General features: G+C 40.3%; 1 protein-coding gene across 1 annotated transcript in view; it reads left to right on the forward strand.

Annotated features, from left to right (window-relative positions):
• The window catches only part of LOC139638394 (early estrogen-induced gene 1 protein-like), a 38,421-nt gene extending 28,851 nt beyond the window's left edge, over nucleotides 1-9,570 (forward strand). The window contains exons 9-12 of the mRNA XM_071512522.1: nucleotides 1,329-1,527; nucleotides 2,222-2,343; nucleotides 3,111-3,180; nucleotides 6,025-9,570. Of these exons, the coding sequence (XP_071368623.1) occupies nucleotides 1,329-1,527; nucleotides 2,222-2,343; nucleotides 3,111-3,180; nucleotides 6,025-6,070 (437 nt within the window). The 3' untranslated portion in view covers nucleotides 6,071-9,570. The remainder of the gene's footprint in view (nucleotides 1-1,328; nucleotides 1,528-2,221; nucleotides 2,344-3,110; nucleotides 3,181-6,024) is intronic.
• Nucleotides 9,571-20,884: the final 11,314 nt, after the last annotated feature.

Below are 20,884 nucleotides of genomic sequence, written 5' to 3' on the forward strand. Positions count from 1 at the left end.
AGGGATAACAGGGATTTAAATTAGACTGGTTATCATCTTATTTGTCTAATAGGAAGTTTTGTGTCTCTGTTAACAACTTCTTGTTGTCATTTTCCAGTATCAAGTATGGTGTGCGTCAAGGGTCAATTCTAGGACCAATTTTGTTCTCCCTATATATGCTCCCCTTGGGTGATGTCATCCGTAGACATGGTATTTCTTTTCATTGTTATGCGGATGACACACAGTTGTACCTCCCTGTTAAGCCCACTGACCTCAGTATGCTGAGTTCACTACAGGATTGCCTGAGTGATATAAAAAACTGGATGTCGATAAATCTTCTTCAGCTCAATTCTAATAAAACAGAAATCCTTGTTATTCACAAAACAAATACTGCCATCGTCTTGGTTACCTGTCACAACATATCAAGCCTGTTGCAAGAAATCTTGGTGTCCTGTTTGATAGCATTTTATGCTTTGAGCAACACATCACAAAGCTTGTCCAATCATGTTTTTATCACCTCAGTAATATTGCAAAAATAAGATCTAGTTTAAATTTTAGAGATGCAGAAACTGTTGTACATGCTTTTATCTCCTCGAGCCTTGATTACTGCAACAGCCTTTTCTCCTGTCTTAGTCAAAAAACTTTGAAATGACTACACGCCAGGCTTTTAACCGGAACTAAGAGGCACGATGACATCACACCTGTTTTAGCCTCTTTACATTGGCTCCCCGTTTGTTTTAGGATTGATTTTAAAATTGCTTATTGATTACCTTTAAGGCTCTTCATGACCTGGCTCCCGATTATATTTTAGACCTTTTAATCCCTTGTGAACCTTTGCGTAGTTTGAGATCCTCGGGCAGAGGCCTTCTGTCCCTTCCAGTGTCCAGGCTGAAAACTCAAGTAAAATAAGGAGGCAGCTCAGCTAAAATCAGGAAATGCTTTCCGATAAAAGTACGTTTTAAGAAGAGACTTGAAAGAAGACGCTGACTCAGCCTCAGGGCTCTGGACCGAGCCTTTTTAATTTCATGTTTATTATTTAAATTTTTTAATTTTGTGTTTTCCCTTTGTGTTTATATTGTGTCTATTTTTATGGCTTTTAGTTCATTCTAATCTCTCTGTGCTTCTAATGTGTTCTGTTTTTATTGTAGAGCACCTTGTAACTGTCTTTTGAAAGGTGCTATATAAATAAAGTTGTTTATTATTATTATTACAGATACAATGTTCTGGTAAACAAGTTCTCAGGATTCAGTCATTTCCACTCTGCAACTAGATCCACACCAAAGAAAGAATTATATACTTAATGCATATAAATTATTAAAGCTTAATTTCCCCCTCTCTCTCGTCTCCAGGCTACAGCACCGAACACTCCTGCTCCTCCAGCCTGTCCGACCTCACGCACCGCAGGAACACCTCCACGGGCAGCAGCACCTCGGGGGGCCTGGGTGTCACCGCCGATACCCCCCCCGCAGAGGGCGACAGGGACAGCTGTCGCCCGGAACGACCCCCCCGCCCCCCCCGGCCCGTCTTACCCCTCAACAGGCCCCCCAGGTACAGAGAGAGACGTCGTCTGATGTGTTAAACCTGACGCTTTACAGAAAACACTCTCTCTCTCCTCCTGCGTACTGTTAGTAAGGAGTTTAGCACCGGCCACCAGCCAAATGTCTTGTACATTATGCCAGTGGCTGGTAAGTGTCAAGTTCAGTAGCCAATTTGGCACGTAACCAGTGTTTTGGAGGTCCTTTTCCTTTCACCTGGTTGGTAAAAATAGTGAAAGTGGCTGATGGTTCTCACTGTGGCTGGGTGATATAAATTAGATGAAATTAATATCATGATAATCATAAGAAATGAAATGTCAGAAAATGGTGTAAAATGTGGATCAGTGTTTCCCAAAGCCCAAGATGACGTCCTCAAATGTCTTGTTTTGTCCACAACCCAAAGATATTCAGTTTACTGTCATAGAGGAGGAAAGAAACCAGAAAATATTCACATTTAAGAAGCTGGAATCAGAGAATTTTGACTTATTTTTCTTAAAAAATTACTCAAACCGATTAATCGATTATCAAAATAGTTGGCGATTAATGTAATAGTTGACAACTAAAAAGCAAAATTCCACTTGGTTTTAACATGGGGGTTATTTGGCTCTCGACCGCCATGAAAACCAGAATATAATCAGATGCAGCTGGACGAGTTTGTAGCGTTCAGTCCTCTTCTGACTCTCCCTCTTGAACCTGTCGTCTGTCAGGAGGAAGCAGGACTCGGTGGAGAGTCACCCCTCCTGGGTGAACGACACTCGCATGGACGCCGACGACATCGTGGAGAAAATCGTCCAGAGCCAAAACTTTGCGGACATCAACAACACTGAAGGTACAGAGGGTAATGGATGCTAGATGTAGAGTGATTATAAAGCCTGCTGTCAGTAGAAAGACTTGAATTGTCCCTTTGTACTGTATGTGAGGGCCTGGCTGTCCATTTTGGTGGCAAGTGGTAAAAAGATGTAATGTGGGAATTTTGGTTTGGCTGAGCAGGGAAACATGGGGTTGCAGAGACCAGGGTCTTTAAAGTGCTGCATGTAGCATTTTAATATCAGTAAATTATTGCCACATTAATTTTGATGTGCCTCTACAGGTCAGATTTTGTGGGAAATCTGCTGGATAGATTTACAGCTTAACACAGGAAGATGGCGCCGTTGTAAAAAATAAAGCTATAGTTTTCAGAGTTTCTGACAATGAAAGATGGTACAAATCACTTCCAACATGTTGATCCTCTTCAGTAAAGTCAAAGAGAAAACCTTTGACCAAAGAAGGAAAGACAGTCCGCAGCAGGGCTTATGGGAAATGTGGTCTTAATTTTGAGAAACACTAGCACTAATAATATAAATCATGTTAGATAGCGGCTACCAAACATCACCATCATTTGTTTACAGTAGTTATACCAAGGTGTCATATATTGATGTTTACAAATGCTCCATGTAGCAGTTTAAAGCTCTTCACCATCTTTGCACTCAGCTCTGTGTTTTGTCACTTTATGGTCTGTGTGTTAAAACCTGCTGGGTGCTGGGTTCAGTCAGCGTCTCTCACTCTCATCTGTTTCTGTCTTTCTGTCTTTCTGTCTTTCTGTCTTTCTGTTCTCAGACAGCAACCTGCGTCTGTTCGTCAGCAGAGATGGAACCACTGCACTGAGTGGCATCAGGCTGGGAAACAGGTGAGATGGTTCATTCTCTCTCTTTCTCTCTCTCTCTCTCTCTCTCTCTCTCTCTCCGTCGCTCTCTCTCCGTCGCTCTCACAGTCAGTTTCAAATTCAAATCTTTACCAAATCCGGTGCTAGCTTTATTGGCATGACAGCAAATAGTCCTATGTTGCCACAGCAATACTGTGCTTCAGTTATAATAACATTGCAAATATTAACCAATAGTTTTCAGAACATAACCAATAATATATCAATATCAACAATTATATCGACAGTATAATCAAAAGCTATTTCACTACAATTCAATTCAGTCTCTCTCAATTCAATTCAATTCAATTCAATTCAAATGAGCTTTATTGGCATTAAATACAATAGTATCTGTTGCCAAAGCAAAACAGTGATAATCAAGAAAAAGTAGCAATAATAACAACAAAAATAATTAAACTCTCTCTATCTCTCTCTCTCTGTCTCTCTCTCTCTCTCTCTCTGTCTCTCTCTCTGTTTCTCTCTCTCTCTCTCTCTCTGTCTCTCTCTCTTTGTCTCTGTCTCTCTCACTGTCTCTGTCTCTCTCTCTGTCTCTTTCTCTCTCTGTCTCTGTCTCTCTCTCTCTCTCTCTTTCTCTCTCTGTCTCTCTTTCTCTGTCTCTCAATTCAATTCAAAGGGGTTTTATTGGCATGGGAAACATACGTTTACATTGCCAAAGCAAGTGTGAAATAAAAACAAAACATGTACAATTAAATGTACAATTAAAGATATACTTGAATAAAGAAATGTGTAAACAGAGCTGTGTAACATTGCAACATTGCAATCAAATATATAAATAAGAATAGGTAAAATTAACTTAAAAATACAAAATGTGGACAGTGCAGTTAAAAAATATAAATACAAATAAGTGAGAACTGTGTAAACACAAATGTATTTAAAGGTATCTGTTCTGTTTGGATGTACAGTATGTCTATGTACTTGTCAATTAGGGTGCTGAGGGTGAAAATATGGTCTGTTGTACGATAATTTGGTAAAAAGCCAATTCGGGATTTGCTCAGGACGTTATTTTCAGTGAGGAAATGTAGCGGTCTGTGGTTGATGATCATACACAGGATTTTCCCAAGCTTGCTGTTGACACCGATCCCACGGTAGTTATTAGAGTCAAATTTGTCTCAACTTTTTGCCTCTCTCTCTGTGTCTCTCTGTCTCTCTCTCTCTCTCTCTCTCTGTCTCTCTCCATCTCTCTGTCTCTCTCTGTCTCTGTCTCTCTCCGTCTCTGTCTCTCTTTCTCTGTCCCTCTCTCTGTCTCTCTCTCTTTGTCTCTCTGTCTCTCTCACTGTCTCTGTCTCTCTCTGTCTCTGTCTCTTTCTGTCTCTGTCTCTCTCTCTCTCTCTCTCTCTCTCTCTCTCTCTCTCTCTCTCTTTCTCTCTCTGTCTCTCTTTCTCTGTCTCTCAATTCAATTCAAAGGGGTTTTATTGGCATGGGAAACATACGTTTACATTGCCAAAGCAAGTGTGAAATAAAAACAAAATTAAATAAATAAATTTACAATTAAATGTACAATTGAAGATATACTTGAATAAAGAAATGTGTAAACCGAGCTGTGTAACATTGCAACATTGCAATCAAATATATAAATAAGAATAGGTAAAATTAACTTAAAAATACAAAATGTGGACAGTGCAGTTAAAAAATATAAATACAAATAAGTGGGAACTGTAAACACTGCAACATTTTTTTTTTTTTGTTGTTGTTTTTTTTTTACAAATGTATTTAAAGGTATCTGTTCTGTTTGGATGTACAGTATGTCTATGTACTTGTCAGTTAGGGTGCTGAGGGTGAAAATATGGTCTGTTGTACGATAATTTGGTAAAAAGCCAATTCAGGATTTGCTCAGGACGTTATTTTCAGTGAGGAAATGTAGCGGTCTGTGGTTGATGATCATACACAGGATTTTCCCAAGCTTGCTGTTGACACCGATCCCACGGTAGTTATTAGAGTCAAATTTGTCTCAACTTTTTGCCTCTCTCTCTCTCTCTCTCTCTCTCTCTCTCTCTCTCTCTCTCTCTCTCTCTCTCTCTCTCTTCTCTCTCTGTCTCTCTCCATCTCTCTGTCTCTGTCTCTCTCTCTCTCTGTCTCTGTCTCTCTCTGTCTCTCTCTGTCTCTCTCTCTCTGTCTCTGTCTCTCTTTCTCTGTCTCTCTCTCTGTCTCTCTCTCTCTCTCTCTCTCTCTCTCAATTCAATTCAATGAGCTGCTTTATTAGCATGACATCTAGTATATGTGTTGCTAAGGCGTTTAAATTGCAAAAACAAACAAACAAAAGGAAATAGTACATCAAACAGGAACAATAATAGTAATTGATAGCAATAATGTGAGTAGGAAGGTTTTTCCTTGGTTTTCAAGTTCATTAAAATGTGGTGTCTCTCTCTCTCTCTCTCTCTCTCTCTCTCTCTCTCTCTCTCTCACTTCCTCCTTAAGGTTAGGTCTGACACCACTTACGTATTGCTTTTAATTAGCCACTGTTTTTACTGTTTTTCATTTTGTAACCTGCAAATTTTCTGTTTCTGTCTCACTATGTTTTAACACTAACTAACTTAAATTGTCTGTTTCTCTATTTATTGCAAAGCACTTTGAGCATTTTATGTACGAAGGGTGCTTTATAAATTAAGTTTTATTAGTATTATTATTATTATTACTATTACACCGTAAAGATTTAAGTCAGCTTTAAAGAGGTAGATAAACTGAGTGAAGGTGTGTTTACCCTCTGCTACATCCCTGACACACACTCTCACACACACACACACACACACAAACACCCTAATTAACTCCTTCCCACACCCTGACTGCTGTCCCTGTGTGTTGTGATGCGTTCAGGGTGCCTGCGGGCGGGTACGAGCCTGTGGTGATAGAGAGCCATTAGCCCGGGGGCGGAGAGGCGAAGCGGACCTGCGGAGCGTCCCGTCTCGTCGGCCCGACCGGTTTCCTGGAGCTTCAGCTGGTCTGACGCCGTGAGGGGAAAACCTCGTCACAGTTTGCACTTTATGTGAAACGTGTTGCAGTACTTTCTCTGTACTCTGTGTCACAGTGTGGAGGCCGATTCAGAGTGTCGGCACCGATGCATGAAAGTTTTTCTGCGGCTGAGTTGCGGTGTGTGTTTACGTGCGTCTGTGCTGCAGTAAGCACATTTTGTGTGTTATAAAGGTCAGAGTAAGGTTTAGATTTAACGGGGAGGTTGGCCCGTTGGTTGGTGATGAGAACAGACACTGAAATCATCCATGTGTCCCCAGTAGATCACTGACTCCAGTGCTCCATGCTAACACTGTAGCATGTTGAGTGATAGTAGGCCCTAGCATTAGGCCAGCGGTTCTCAACCTTTTAGGCTTGTGACCCCTTAAAACAAAGTGATGTCTACTCATGTGTGGTTCAATTCAACTGTTCAACCAAAGACTGATTTTCTCCTTTTCTACGACGATCTCATTTGATTAATCTGAAAACTGGCCAGTATTTCACAAGAAAAAAAAACAAAAATTTAAAGAAAAATTTGATAAAATAGACATGATAATACATTTGTATAGTAGAAATGTTTTTTCCTACTCCATAAATCATATTGCGACCCCCCAAAATTATCTGGTGACCCCCTGGGGGGTCCCGACCCTCAGGATGAGAACCACTGCATTAGGCTATTCAAAGTAATAAGACTGTCCTTTGTTATTATTGTTTTTTCTTATATGGCCTGTAGATTCTCAAATGTGAAACTAAATGTTAAAATGTTAACTCAATATAGCTGATGTAGCTTTGTAGATTTATTTTTGGAACTATTTCAGGTGACCAATCAGATATTCATCCACAGCGTAGTGATTTTTAGCCGTAAACAGTCTCCCATCGCCCCACCGCCTTCAATAGGGAAAATAGTCCCTTCTAGTTCAAAACAGTTATTTTTGTAGCATATTTAATGTAAATTTGACCAATCTCTTACACAGAATGGACAGACTTGGCTACATATCATTTAAGGTTCCTCATTATTTAGCTTCAGAGCTGCTACAAGTTCTCATTTTCTTACTTTTGAACAACACAGTGTATGCTGAAGTGTTAGCAGCTTTGTAAGCTTTGTAAGAGTCAGCTTCGTACCGGGGACACGTGGATGATTTTGGTGTCTCTGTTCTCATCACTTAAAGGATAAACTGACCAATGGGCCAATCTCCCCAAACCTCGGTGTGTTCCTTTAATATCAGCAAAAGTTCTATCCATAAATTCTGTGTTAAATGATAATTTAACACAGCATTTATGGACAACAATCGTTTGGTTTGGGACAGGAGATAAACTCCCAAACAAAATTTTGCTGCACGTTTATAAAACGTCATTTGAGATAGAAACTATTTAGGACAAGGCCAGGAAACGTGGAGCCACAGATATTTATCAGCAGTTTCACTACGGAAGTTTTTTTAACCCTTGATCACGTAATCCATGATGCATTGGTTTTGCTGCAATCTATATGCAAAGTTCTCAGCAAGGATGCTGTGGCTCAGACATATTAAGATGGAAGTGATCAAGAATGGTTATTGACAATAGTTAAAATTTTCATTGCACCTTTGATTCACTGATGAAAAGTTTTAGAGAAATGAGAGCAAAATGGTATAAAATGACATTCAGTGTAGTTTACACATGCAAGACATAACTAGAATAATCCAACGTGTTGCAGAGCATCTGGGATGCAACAGTGCAACAGGACCAGAGTCTCTCATCTGAAATAAACAAACTTCCACTGATGAGCAACACATTCAACACGTTACATGTGATCAAGGGGTTTGAAGGCCACTATGCAGCCGGCGAAGGTGCAGAAACTCTGAGCTGCTTCAGGCTCTTTCTGTTATGATGCTGCTGCCTGTTGATCAGGGAAAGGCAGCGGACTCACCCGGTGCCTCTGGACGGAGTTTCTCTTGAATGACCCTAAAGCACCAGGTGAGCTGAGTGTTAGTGACGGTGAGGAGAGAAATACTGTTTTGTCTTTGTTTTTGTTTTTTGTCCTGGTCACATTGTAACGTACAGGTGTAGCCATTTTAGAAATCCCACTGTTTTACTGCGTGGTTGATTGCTGAACTACTGCTGCACTTTTGCTCCATCCCCAAGAGGAAATGTTTAGAAAAATTCAAACATTTCTCTCTTCTCAGCCATCGTAAGTTAAAAGGAACGGTCCATCAACAAGCTGTTTTGTGGTACATACTGTTTTAGTTTGACTGTGTAAGATTGAAGAAAGACTGAACAGCAGGATAAATGCAGGAAGAGGGATTTCTACAATGGCAGACTCTGTGAAAGTCTTTGTCGCCCCCTGGTGGAGCGGCGGCCTGCTGTCCGGTTTCATGATTCTGGGCCCTTTGGTGTTTACCTCCTGTGAGTCGGAGCGGTTTTGTTTACAGCCATCTGCAGATGAACAAACACCAAAGAGGCAGAAAAGGGACGAGTCTCACCGAGTTTCTACTCTGCTCGATGGTTTCAAACCCCAAAAACTCAAGAAGGACTGTAATGTCGTGAGCCAGCGGGCTGGTTTGTGACTTTATGTTAATGGAATGTAGTGAATTTTCTATTTGGAAACTGAACCCTGCAGAACGTGTCCACCTTGAACATGTCAATCTTGTACGAAGTCTAAAAATCGTATTTTTCTGATTGTAAAACACGTGATAAAAGCTGCCAGTGGGATGAAGTCATTTCCCTTGTTTCCAGTGCATCTTGTTTCACAGATTCTCTCAAATCAAGTGAAATTATCATGATACTAGTGGAGTGATGTGACTTATTCAGAGTCCAGAAAAAATCCTTCAAACAAGTGAAGCTGCATTGGACACAAATGAAATGGATTTTTTTCTGTCACTTATACAAGAAAGCTCAGATTTTAAGGCTCAATTTCTTCATCATCCAGCTTGTTCAGATGGACGTTTTGTTTTTTTTCGGTGGAGTTTCAGTTTTCCTGAGAGGGATCGACCTTCAACACACTACGCTGTCTCTGCTTCAGCACATTGTATAACATTAATCACTCGTTCTTACACTACTACTCCGTTATATTTTGTTTAAGTTAGTGTTTATTAATCACATGGGTTAGTTATTCTCACACTTTGGGATAAACCACTGATAATATAGTGTGGAAGCGGGTGTTCGTCACCACAGCCCAACATCTATTTATGTATTTTTTTTTTTTTCTTTTTCTTTTTGTTCTTTTTGTTTGGAGCTGGGTTTTAAGCTACGCACACAGCCCACCTCGCGCACGGAAATTAACTTTTTTTTTTCCTATTAGTAAATCTAACAAATAATTCTATTGTAACAAAGTTAGCGTAACATAAATTTATAGAGAAATGACTTGTACTGTGTTCTTCCAATGACCACTTAGTTGCTATAATGTGTTTTTTTTTTGTTTTTTTTTTGCATTTCTCCAGAAATGACTTCTAAACAATAAAAAGTTAATCTGTGATTATTCTGTGTGATGTTATCTGTGTCGTTTGATGGGTTTTCTGCGTGACTGAAACTGACAGTAGCTTGTGTGTGTTACCGTGTTGTGTATGTGTGCGTGTGTGTGTGTGTGTGTGTGTGTGTGTGTTTAGAGAGTGGGAAGAGATGAGCGTTGGCGTCATGACAATAACGATTAAAGTAAAAAGTGAATCTAACACTGAAGGTTGGTTTCCATAGTCATGGCATAATGATGAAAATGAAACCTTACAGGATCAAAAAGGCACTGACGTCACCTGAGGTCAGAAATATGTCTCTTGACAAATCATGTGGCTGGGCATTAAAGAAAAAAAACATTAAAGTAATCTCAGTTTCACACTGTTGCTTCTGCTGTTTCACGCTGTTTGCTTCTGCTGTGAGACTTGCGGTTCGCACCTTATAAGAAGATGCTGTCTTTGCATTATTGCTTTGCATTTTTCAGTATTTTTCAGTAAGTGTACAGCAGAGAGTTTCGACCAGAAGACCGCACAGAAGACCTTCCTGTATCTAATGAGTCAAGATTCCTCCTTATTGGCACACAATAAACTAATCACGAAGTGTGAAAGCTGGCAGGGTGAAATATGACCTGTGACCTTTTGGGGTGCGGGCAGCAAGTGATGGAGGAGCGAGCAGACGAGACCCACTTGTTTCAGACCGGAAATTAAACAAGCAGGCAATTCACAGTAACAAGATCAAGACTTTACGGTCCCAAATGGAAAATATGTCGTGCAGCGAGGCGTACAACACAGTGCAGCATCACAACAACAAGCAAAATATACAGAAACAGTCAAGACGCGTTAAAATGAACAATGGAAAGAGCAGGAAATGCAATAACCAGGGAAGTGTGGGCATGAGGTGGAGACATGTCAAATAGTTTCCACATCGAGCAGGAAAGTAGCTCCTCTAAAGTTTTGGTGGAAAAAACGGTAAAAGTAAAAGTTTCTTGAGTAAGTGGTTTTTGTCTGGTGGCTTTAGACAGCAAGTACATGGGGGAAAGGAGACATTTTACATGTGGTGCTCTTCGAAAAACTTTGCTTTGGGAGAGTTTTGACCCAGGCTGAAGTTCACCACCAGACACATGCTTGTCAATTTTGTGCCAATTATGGTTATCTACTGTACCAGCAGCGTTGGCCAGTGAACAGCCATCATTTGAAGGTCTGTAAATCTAGCTAAAATCATTGTATAAGTCCCCCAAAGCTAGGATTGTGGTTAATGGGATTACTTCAGACTATTTCCCCATCTTTAGGGGCAACAGACAGGGATGCCCACTTAGTCCTGCCCTCTTTACACTCGCCCTAGAACCTCTGGCTGAGGCCAACAGTAGACCCTAAAATATGTGGCTTTGAAATTGGACCTCTCACACACAAAATATCACTTTTTGCCAACGATATTCTTCTTTTTTAACAAATGTTAAAAGCTCCCTCTCTTGTTTAGTAGATATGTTGAACTTGTACATCTCCTTTTCTGGTCATAAGATTAACCTCGACAAGAGTGAAATACTACCCCTGTTAGAATTTAACTATGACACTACTCAACACAATTTTCCCTTTAAGTGGTCACCCAGCGGGCTTAAATACCTGGGTATATTGGTGGATAAGGATCTAAAGAACTTATATAGGCTCAACCTTCTGAGTTTGTTGCAGAGAGTGGAGGATGACTTGAATAAGTGGATGAACCTCCCTCTTGCTTTACTAGGCCGAATTAATGTTATAAAAATTTATGTTTTGCCTAAATTTTTGTATATGTTTCAATCCCTTCCAATTCATGTCCCCTCTACATTTTTTTCTTCACTGGACAAGCTGATCAGACGGTTTATTTCGCGAGGTAAATCCCCAAGGATCGCTTTAGACAAACTTACCCTAGATTACGCAAAAGGAGGGTTGAAACTTCCTAATATTAGACTGTACTATTTGGCCGCACAATCTAGATTTTTGGCTCAACTGTTTGATGGGGACCCCCCAACCTCATGGTTGAACATAGAGAGACTAGAAATTAATGAGATCATTCTGTTTGATATCTTATACAAATGGGTCAATCAGAACTATTACCTATAACCCTTTCATAATTCACTCAGTCCAAATTTGGTTCAAAATACATAAGATGTTTGGGCGAGATGGTTTTCTGTCCCCCAAGACTCCCTTGTGGGGAAATAGGCTTATTCCTATCTTGCACCAGAATAGAAACTTTGAGTCTTGGGGTATCAAAAGGGTATCACTCACATGGAGCGTTGTTATATGGATGGAATTTATAAGGGTTAATCTTCAAGGACAGTGGAAACTACCCAAGATGTCACCCACTGAAGTCCTTTTTCACGACGGTCAACCAATAGTTAGAACCATCTCTAAAGTTTATGATGCCCTGTTACCTTTTCTGTCAATCTGTGAACCAGAAATATCTAGACTTAGGTGGGAGAGTGATTTAGGTACAGAGATTGATCCAGAACTGTGGGGGGACCTATGTAGCAATGGTGTTACATGTACACTAAATTCAAGATATAGATTGATTCAGTTAAATTTATTGCATCAGATTTATTGCACCCCCTCCAAGCAACATGGGTTTAACCCCAACCTCTCACCCCTTTGTTTTAGATGTGGTCTGGTAGAGGACACTTTCATTCATTCCACTTGGCAGTGTAGTAAACTACAAGGTTTCTGGCAGGGGATCTGTGATGCTTTATCCACAATCCACAGTTACTTTTCCAATGGATCCTGAGATATGCCTTTTGGGCAACCTCTCAAATTCTAATCTTACACATAGTTATTCCATCAAGCTTACAGAAATCCTACTGGCCATTGCCAAAAAATGTATTGCAATGAAATGTAAGTCAGATCTCTCATTGCCAGTTGGATTGTGGCTCTCAGAAGTGAACAGCTGCAAACCTCTGGAAAAGATAACCTCCTCACTAAGGAATAAGATGCATCTTTTCTATAAAATATGGCAACCTTTTATCAACTACATGGAGAATCTCCCATCTCACATGATTGAATGATCATCTGCATGGTCTCTCTATTCTCACCACACTAGTGTTGTAAAAGAACATTCTACTGTGGTTAAGGCTAACCTATCTCTCATTTGTCTGTTATCTCTCATTTGTCTGTTAATTTATTTTTGAGACGTCTGTAATGTACTGTGAACGTTTTTGTATTGTCATTGTGTGGCTGTATGTTTTGTATACTTTTTGAAAAACCCAAAAAAAATTCTCAAAAAAAAAAAAAAAATGGAGTAGCTGGGGAATTTTGAAATCCATCGCTGAACGTGGCACGTGGATGAAAACGTTTCTTTCCTGTTCTGGTAATGAACAAGCGGCCAAAACCACGGGTGAATTTTGAAGTCAATAAGGAAGTGGCTGAAAGCTGAGTGATTGACAGGTCGCCTGTCCAATGATCACGCAGGTCAGCTGCAGCTCTGCGGGAAACCCCCGGCTTCGCTCTGGCTGCCCCAACTCCAAAAAATGTCAACATGGCGGCGCTTGTAGACCCAAACTTTTGGCTTCAAAACGGCCCTTCAGAAACCTGTGGGTGATGTCACACTCACTACTCCATCTTTTTTTTTACAGTCTATGGTCATGAAGCCAGTTTGTTGGAAAGTACACTCTAAAACAAATAAGGGCTTCGGGGAACGTTAAGGGGTTTTATCTGATTGCAACCTCAGGGGACCTCAGTAAGTCCCTTGAGGAACCCCTTTATGCAAAGTACTTCCACAAACTTCTCTCATCGGGTTTTTCAAGCCACCTTTTTATTTTAAGTGAGGAACACCATGGTGCTTATCAGCTGCCTTTGGGTCTTTGAAGAACCCAAAATGAACCACTAGTTTTTAGATTGTAACCTATGGGAAACCCCTTCTCATTGTTTCGCTGTTGGTCTCCTGCATATGAGATTCCTTGAGCAAATGCTTGCCAAATGTGAACGGTTCTTGTATTGGAACACAAAGTTCATGTCATATCCACACAAAAGCATTACATTTGCACTTTTTTTTTTTTAGACATTTTAGACATTTAGATTATACTCTCATCCACATGAGTGCAACAGTAGAATTAGCTTTGATTCCCTGATCACCAACATTACAAGCAACCAAGTGAGTGAATCAAGAGACAGAGCAACAGTAGATAAACCAAAAATATTCCTGTTGGATGATAATTAGGATGATAAATAGTTAATTTTCCCTTATTTGTTATTTATGCATTTTGTTACTTTCGTACCATTCTCCTCCTTGTTGAGCTTTGGTGTAATTTGTGTCATTTTTCACCATCTTTTATTGTATTTTCTCTGTCTCATGGTGTGAGACGCTTTAAAAAGCTCCAGTGGTTTTCTTTGACTCACCCGCACAGTTTGCACTTTCACTTGTCACATTTTATTTGGATAATCTGATGCTGATGCTGATAACCCCGATTTATTATCAAGAGACAATAATGTGTCTCTAAAGAGTTTCACGTGTTATGAAACATAGTCTATAGATATTCAATGTCTGGGTTAATGTTAGGGTTGTGGTCAGGTTTACACAGTGTAGAGATGCAGCAAAAAGGCAAGTGACACTTTACTGATCATCTTTTGAACAACTTTCTGACTGACTGACTGACTGACTGACTTTATTCGATAAATTAAAATACCATATACAAATGTACATACAGTACTAAAATTCATCAGGATATCGCAGTAAAGTCTCATGACTTATTTCCATTGCGGTCCTGAGGTCTAGGCTAGGAGGCAGGCAGGAAAAGGGAGTGACATGTATATGCTACTAATATCCCATTTTTACACTAAAACACCTAATAGAAACATCAATATTATACAATCATGAAAATAAAATAAAAAACACACAAGTTCAGAAACCAGTCCAAACTTAGAACTGTCTTAGAAAAGATGTTTCTGTCACCTGATAGTTGAGTATCAATGTTTGACTTTCTAAATAAAGTGTTACCCTTTTATTCTTTTTTTCCAGTGTTTATATCATTTATACTAGTATGCTAAACTCAACTCAACTCAACTCAACTCAACTCAACTCAACTCAACTCAACTCAACTCAACTCAACTCAACTCAACTCAACTCAACTCAACTCAACTCAGCTCAACTGATTGTCTGACTGTTGATTGCAACAGATGATGAAATGCAGACGCTATGAATCCAAACATGCTGATGTAAGCAGTCTGTTTTCCAGCGCGCTCTTCGCTTAAGACTTTCTCTGTGGGAGGCCTCAGCTTTCTATTCTCATTGAGATAGTCGGGAAATTTAAATTCAGTGGTTTCCTTTGTTGGTAGACTGATAGGTTTCACTCTTAGAGGCCGGTAAAGTAGCCCAAACACCCTAATTATAGCACATAGAGCTTATCTGGTGCGGACTGTACAGCCTGCCATGAGGAACCGGCTCGTGTTCAGGGTGATTTTCTGACTTGATTAATTAGCACTTTGATTTAAATGGGGAAGTCCAGTTGAGAAGAGTGTTCTCCTTTTTCAGGTTAAGTTTAGCTTGGTTCTATTGCAAAATGATAAAACCGCAAAGCAAAGAGATAAAACACTGATAAAAAAAATATGATGATAAGAACACAGAGGAGAGAAACAAGACTGACAGCTTATACAGACATCTAAAATGTTCAAAAAGAAAGAAAGACATTGTTTTTTTTAAACAATGTATTTATTGATTTTCAACAATAGTAAGACAATTAGACAAACACCAAGACAATAACATTACTGTGGCCAAATAACTAAATAACTAAATAAAATGTACAAAACAAAAATGAAAAAAATATACACAGGTGAAAAGTAAATTAATAAATAAAAATTAAGAAAAGAAAAGGGTTATTCTCCTCTCTGTTCATACCCAACCTCTCATCACTTAAACATTTCCCGTTTCCTCAGCCCCTTGTGGCGCTTCAGACATATCCATATTTTACATAAAGAGAATGAATGGTTCCCATATGGAATCAAAGGTCTTCCTTTTACCCTTCAAAATATAGGTGATTTTCTCCATTGACAGGCAGGAAGACATCTCCCAGAGCCACTGACCTAAGTGCGGCCTATTTACATTTTTCCATGATAAAGCTATGAGGCGTTTAGCATGGAGCAAGCATATGTTAATAAGCGCTTTCTTTTTGTTTTGGAAAATTGGATCATTCGGATATATGCCTGGTATAGACAATTTAGGGTGTAGAGGTAGATTTATGTCCAGCAGAAAGACATTGTTAACATGCTCCACAGCACTAAAACACCTTCCGCTATATGAAAGTAAACCCAAAAAGCACTCAAGACTATTAGTAACATCTTTAATTAGCAACTGCAAATGAATTCATGTATGCAAGTGTTAGAACATATTGTTTTTTGTCTTTATTGCTTATTGTATACTCTATTTTGTGTTTATATGCTGTTTTTCTCCCCCCCCCCTGCTACATGCTGCCACTTTATCTGCTGCAACAATCCAGTTTCCCCACAGAGATCAATCAAGTTTCACCTTCATCTTAAACAGCAAATGGAGGAATAAAAAAAAAAAAATCCGTTCCTGTTTCTTTTTCTTGTGCTTTTATCATTTCTCGGGTCACAGGAATATTTCTGCTGGATGCTCCGGACAGCAGAGTCGCTCCTCATCTCACATCCCGCTCTTCCTCTTCTTCATCCTCTGACTTGCTGTTACTGTAATTTGAGAAGATGAGAAGATAGTTTTCCACTTCTTTAACTGTCAGTATTGTTCTGCAGGTGTTTCCACTGCATCCATTCCAGTTTAAACAGAATCTCAGCTTCATGTTGTTTAACACGTTCTTCTTAACATCTGCTCTACTTTCCTCAGACAGGCTGCTGAATGTCAGCTTCCTGTGGTTTAGTGGTGATTGAGGTTCGTTTCTGTACGTGTGTGTGTGTGTGTGTGTGTGTGTGTGTGTGTGTGTGTGTGCGTGTGTGTGTGTTTCCCTTAGGAAATAATCAGAGCATTTTCTTTTCCTTCCCAGCATTTCTCATACATGATCATTCCAGGGTCACTAATATTTATTGCATCTATTATAATAATAATAATAATAATAATAATAATAATGATGATGATGATGATGATGATGACGATGATGATAATAATAATAATAATAATAATAATCATAATAATACATTTTATTTTGTATAGTGCTTTTCAAGATACTCAAAGACGCGTGCTTTTCAAGATACTCAAAGACGCTTCACAGCAAGAGGCATCTAGTGTCTGACCTTTGACCTCCTCACTGCTGGTTGGTTCTAATGTTGTTGATCTGGGCATTTAAACGTATTCTACTCTTGTGGTCGCTGTATGTCACGCTGGATAAGAGTGTCAGCTGAATGCAGAAAATGTACAGTGAAAACTCACAATATGGCAGCACAATTTTGGTATTAATCAAACATCTTGATTTATTGGTGCTGTTTCAACTTGGTGCTGCTTCTCTTCAGCCTGTTATGACCGAGACCAGTGATATGAATAAGAAATTGACGCAGTCTCTGTTGTTCGTTCCTAAAGTGCAAACAGAAGGCAGTTTTCATCATTAATTCAGTGTTTTTTCACTGCCACATCAGTCCTAAGAGCCTGTAGTCAGCTCCACCAATCAGAAGTGTTGTATTAACATGAGAATGACACATTCAATTGCCCTAAAATGTAATGGAAGGAAATGGTAGTGCGTTGAACACATGGAGGTTTTATGAGCAAACATATCATTCAACCAGAAAACATGCAAACTTTGAACTTCCCCGTGGCTCAGCTAGTTCCAAGATGGCGGCACTGCAGTGCATTCTGGTCTACCGCCTGACTGTGAAGCATTAGATTAGAGCAAATGATTCCAAATAGGATCAAAAGTTCATGATATAGCAACATTTAAAAAATGACATCCAAGGTTTTCATATCATATTTTTTGTAGCCATAGTTACAAAAAGTGAAGCAACGTAATTTCGGAGGAATCCAGTGGAACCGGAGGCAGAGGTCAATCAGTAGGCAGCAGAAGACCATGTGGATGAGGAAGGGTGTGTGTGCTTTCCATTCACTCTGCTGAACTGAGTTCAAGTGCTGACTCATGCAGATACGTTTCCAGCAGTAAATGAAGGTTAAATGATTCAGGTTCAGTGAAACCTCACCCTGACCCTACACATGCAGGCTTAGTGTGCATAACGTTTTGTAAGATATGCTCGACTGTTGTTGTAAGAACATGTTGCTGAGGTGATTAAAGCGGCATTAAGTAATCTATAACCTTAATATTAGTTTTTGGGGGTATTTTTGCCTTTATTCGACAGTAGAGATAGTGGAGAGAGGGTGATGACATGCGACAAAGGCCCTGGGTCTTAGACCACTGAGCCACCAGGACACCCCCGGTATTTGGGCTTTTTATTGGGTAGCTTACTTAAGAGAGTGACGGGTAAGATGTGAGAGAGAGGGGGACGATGTGGCTCAAAGGTCCCGGCCTGGTTCTAACTCAGGACAGTGTGTTCACCTGAGCCACCGGGATGCCCCTCTCATTTCCCTTTTGAAGCTTGAGTAACTGTTGGAATAAGGCTAGAGGCTTGTATCACAAAGATTAAAACATAATGATAAAGTTGTAATATAAACTCTTATCTCTCTCTGTCCATCAAAATCATTGGGTGAGAAGTGTTGGGTTGTAGTAGAGCATTTACTGCATATGACCTAGTTATCTCATCATGTACAGACAGAGCTTTAGAATATACAGGTTCTTTTCATGAACGGGAACTATGGTCTAAATTGGGGTGACAGTCCCCCTGTTAAATTATTTACGAGAAAAGGATGTGGTCCCCAGCCGTGACCTCCAGGGCAAATATAGAACTACTGAGCAACCCGCTAGCAGCATGTTTCTTGGTACTCTCCAATGTGCTAGCAAGCATTTTCTGTTCCTGATTCTGGCACCTTAAGCCCAAACTGCTGCAATTAAACTGATTCTGTCCTGGAGCAAATTTACAACCTGAGTCTGCTTTGGGCTTCATGCACTGATCCTGCATCTATCCTGTGATCATACTGCAGACAGTTCTTTCTGATGTGATGCAGTAGAACCAACCTGTAGAAAAAAGAAGCTTACTTCAGTGCACTTGTAGTATACTTTATTTTAAACTAAAAACAACTAAAAGTATACTTTTCTTTGACTTTGTTGTACTTGCAAGAGGTGCACTTATAGTTACACTTGTACTTTTAGACTTGTTGAATGCTTCATAATTTTGCGAAAACTTATACTTATACTTTTAATGATACTAGTAGTGTACTTGAAGTACAGTAATTTGTTGTGATTTACAGGAATAGTTCCCCCAAAAATGCAAATTCACTGATTATCTACTCACCCTCATGCCAGTAACACTAAGTCGGGGAGATTCACCTGACTGCACCAGGTCTGTGTGCGTGCATCCGTAACCGGTTTTTTTTTTAAACAAAGGCTGTAGTGAAGATTTGTGGTCTTTTCCACTCACTGTGCGATCGTTGGCTTCAGGAGACTTGGATTATGCTGCAAGAGCTGTATGGAGTCATTTTATGGACTTTTTTTGTCCTTTTTTGCTCTTTTCGTAACTCTAAAGATCAGTCCCCAAAGACTTCAGTTGTTTTGGAGAATGCTGCTACAGAGTCGTGCTGGGAAGCTCCTGGTGTGGTTTATGGACTAAGTAGATAATGAGTGGATTTTCATTTTTGAGTGAATTATGTATTCTTACAGCATACTTTAAGTGTACTCAGTGAGACTTCTTTCATGGCTACATCCGTAAGTAACTGACACTAAATTCAAATGTGGGCGTCAGTTATTTTAAATCAGCTTGCAGTGTGGATATATCTTCTGCATGATGGGCAGAGCAGGAAACTGGTGCCATAGTGGCCGATGAATTCCAAACATCATCAGTCACTTTCACTATTTACCAGACAAATGTGATTTTTCCCATGGCGCAGCTCAGGGCATCAGGAGGCAAATTCAGGTCAGTCAGGCAGGCAGGCAGTCAGGCAGTCAGTCAGTCAGTCAGTCAGTCAGTCAGGCAGTCAGTCAGTCAGTCAGTCGGTCAGTCATTCAGTCAGTCAGTCAGTCAGTCAGTCGGTCGGTCGGTCGGTCGGTCAGTCAGTCAGTCAGTCAGTCAGGCAGGCAGTCAGTCAGTCAGTCAGTCAGTCAGGCAGGCAGTCAGTCAGTCAGTCAGGCAGGCAGTCAGTCAGGTAACGTTTAGTGAGATGATGCACTTCGTCAGATGGCCTCTAGAGGGCGTCTTTGACTGTGAGATGCAGTGTTTCCATACAGAGGCACAAAATCAAAAGTTGGTCTGTATAGAAATGGATCTAAATCGATCTCTAATGCTCCTGATGTCACATCTCATCATGTCTGTAATGTGGAGATGTACAGACAGCAGACCAGCAGACTGAACTCAATCCACAGAGTCTCCCGCTGTGAAAACTAAAGTAAAACTTAACATTCCACAGTCAGTAACGGGGATTTGCAGACGGTAACTCATCTTCGCTGCCCTACAGACTTTAACAGTAGGTGACTTTAACGTTACCTTGTGGTATTTAAGTAGCAGTAGTGGAATTAGGTAATTTAACCGTGTCGCAGTGCTTCAGTGCAGAGAATTGAACACGCGCCGTGGGTCTGTACAGGATCTGTGCTTGTTAGAAGAGACTAGGACCTCTAAGCCAGCTGGTCTGCCTATCAAAGGAGATACTCTTACCCTGCTATATATCATCCAGTTGTGAAAACCTGAGAGTTGCACGCCTTACCCAAAATGCAGCATCTTCTGTCTGCATTGCATTCTGGTCTCTCTCCTGCTCCTGTGGGTGGAGAAATTGGTCTCTCTCCTCTTCTCCGATGGATTTCTCCCTGTATGATTGTTGAACGTCTCTCGGTGCAAAATGGCGGCTCTAGAAAGAAGTCCTCGCTCTTTGATTCTGAGGGACTGACACCAAAACCTGACGTTTACCGCTGATGTTTTAGATCTCTGAAACATTTTCTCATCTTGGTGCCACCAAACCTCCACCAAAGAGCCTATAGAGCTTTATTAATCCACTCTACGCCTACACTCCCCTGACACTGTACCCACTGTCCAGGTGCGATCACACCTACAGTTCGTCTTCTTGAGTCTGACTTACTTACTTAGGCCTTAGTATTCCCGAAGGAACATAGGCCATCAACAAAAACCCTCCATCCTCTCCGGTCTTGTGCCCTTCGATCAAGTCGTTGCCATGACAACCGTTCAGCCTTCATCTCCTGTTCTGTGCTTCTTCTCCTCCAGGTGGTTCTAGGTCTTCCTCTATTTAACCTGCCTTGTGGGTTCCATGTTAGTGCCTGTTTCTGTGTTTCTGTTTG

The sequence above is a fragment of the Centroberyx affinis genome, unplaced genomic scaffold (genome assembly GCF_046629955.1).
Source record: "Centroberyx affinis isolate AG114_WGS23_722 - 3 ecotype Tasmania unplaced genomic scaffold, CSIRO-AGI_Caff_v1 ptg006330l_1, whole genome shotgun sequence".
NCBI lineage: Eukaryota > Metazoa > Chordata > Actinopteri > Beryciformes > Berycidae > Centroberyx > Centroberyx affinis.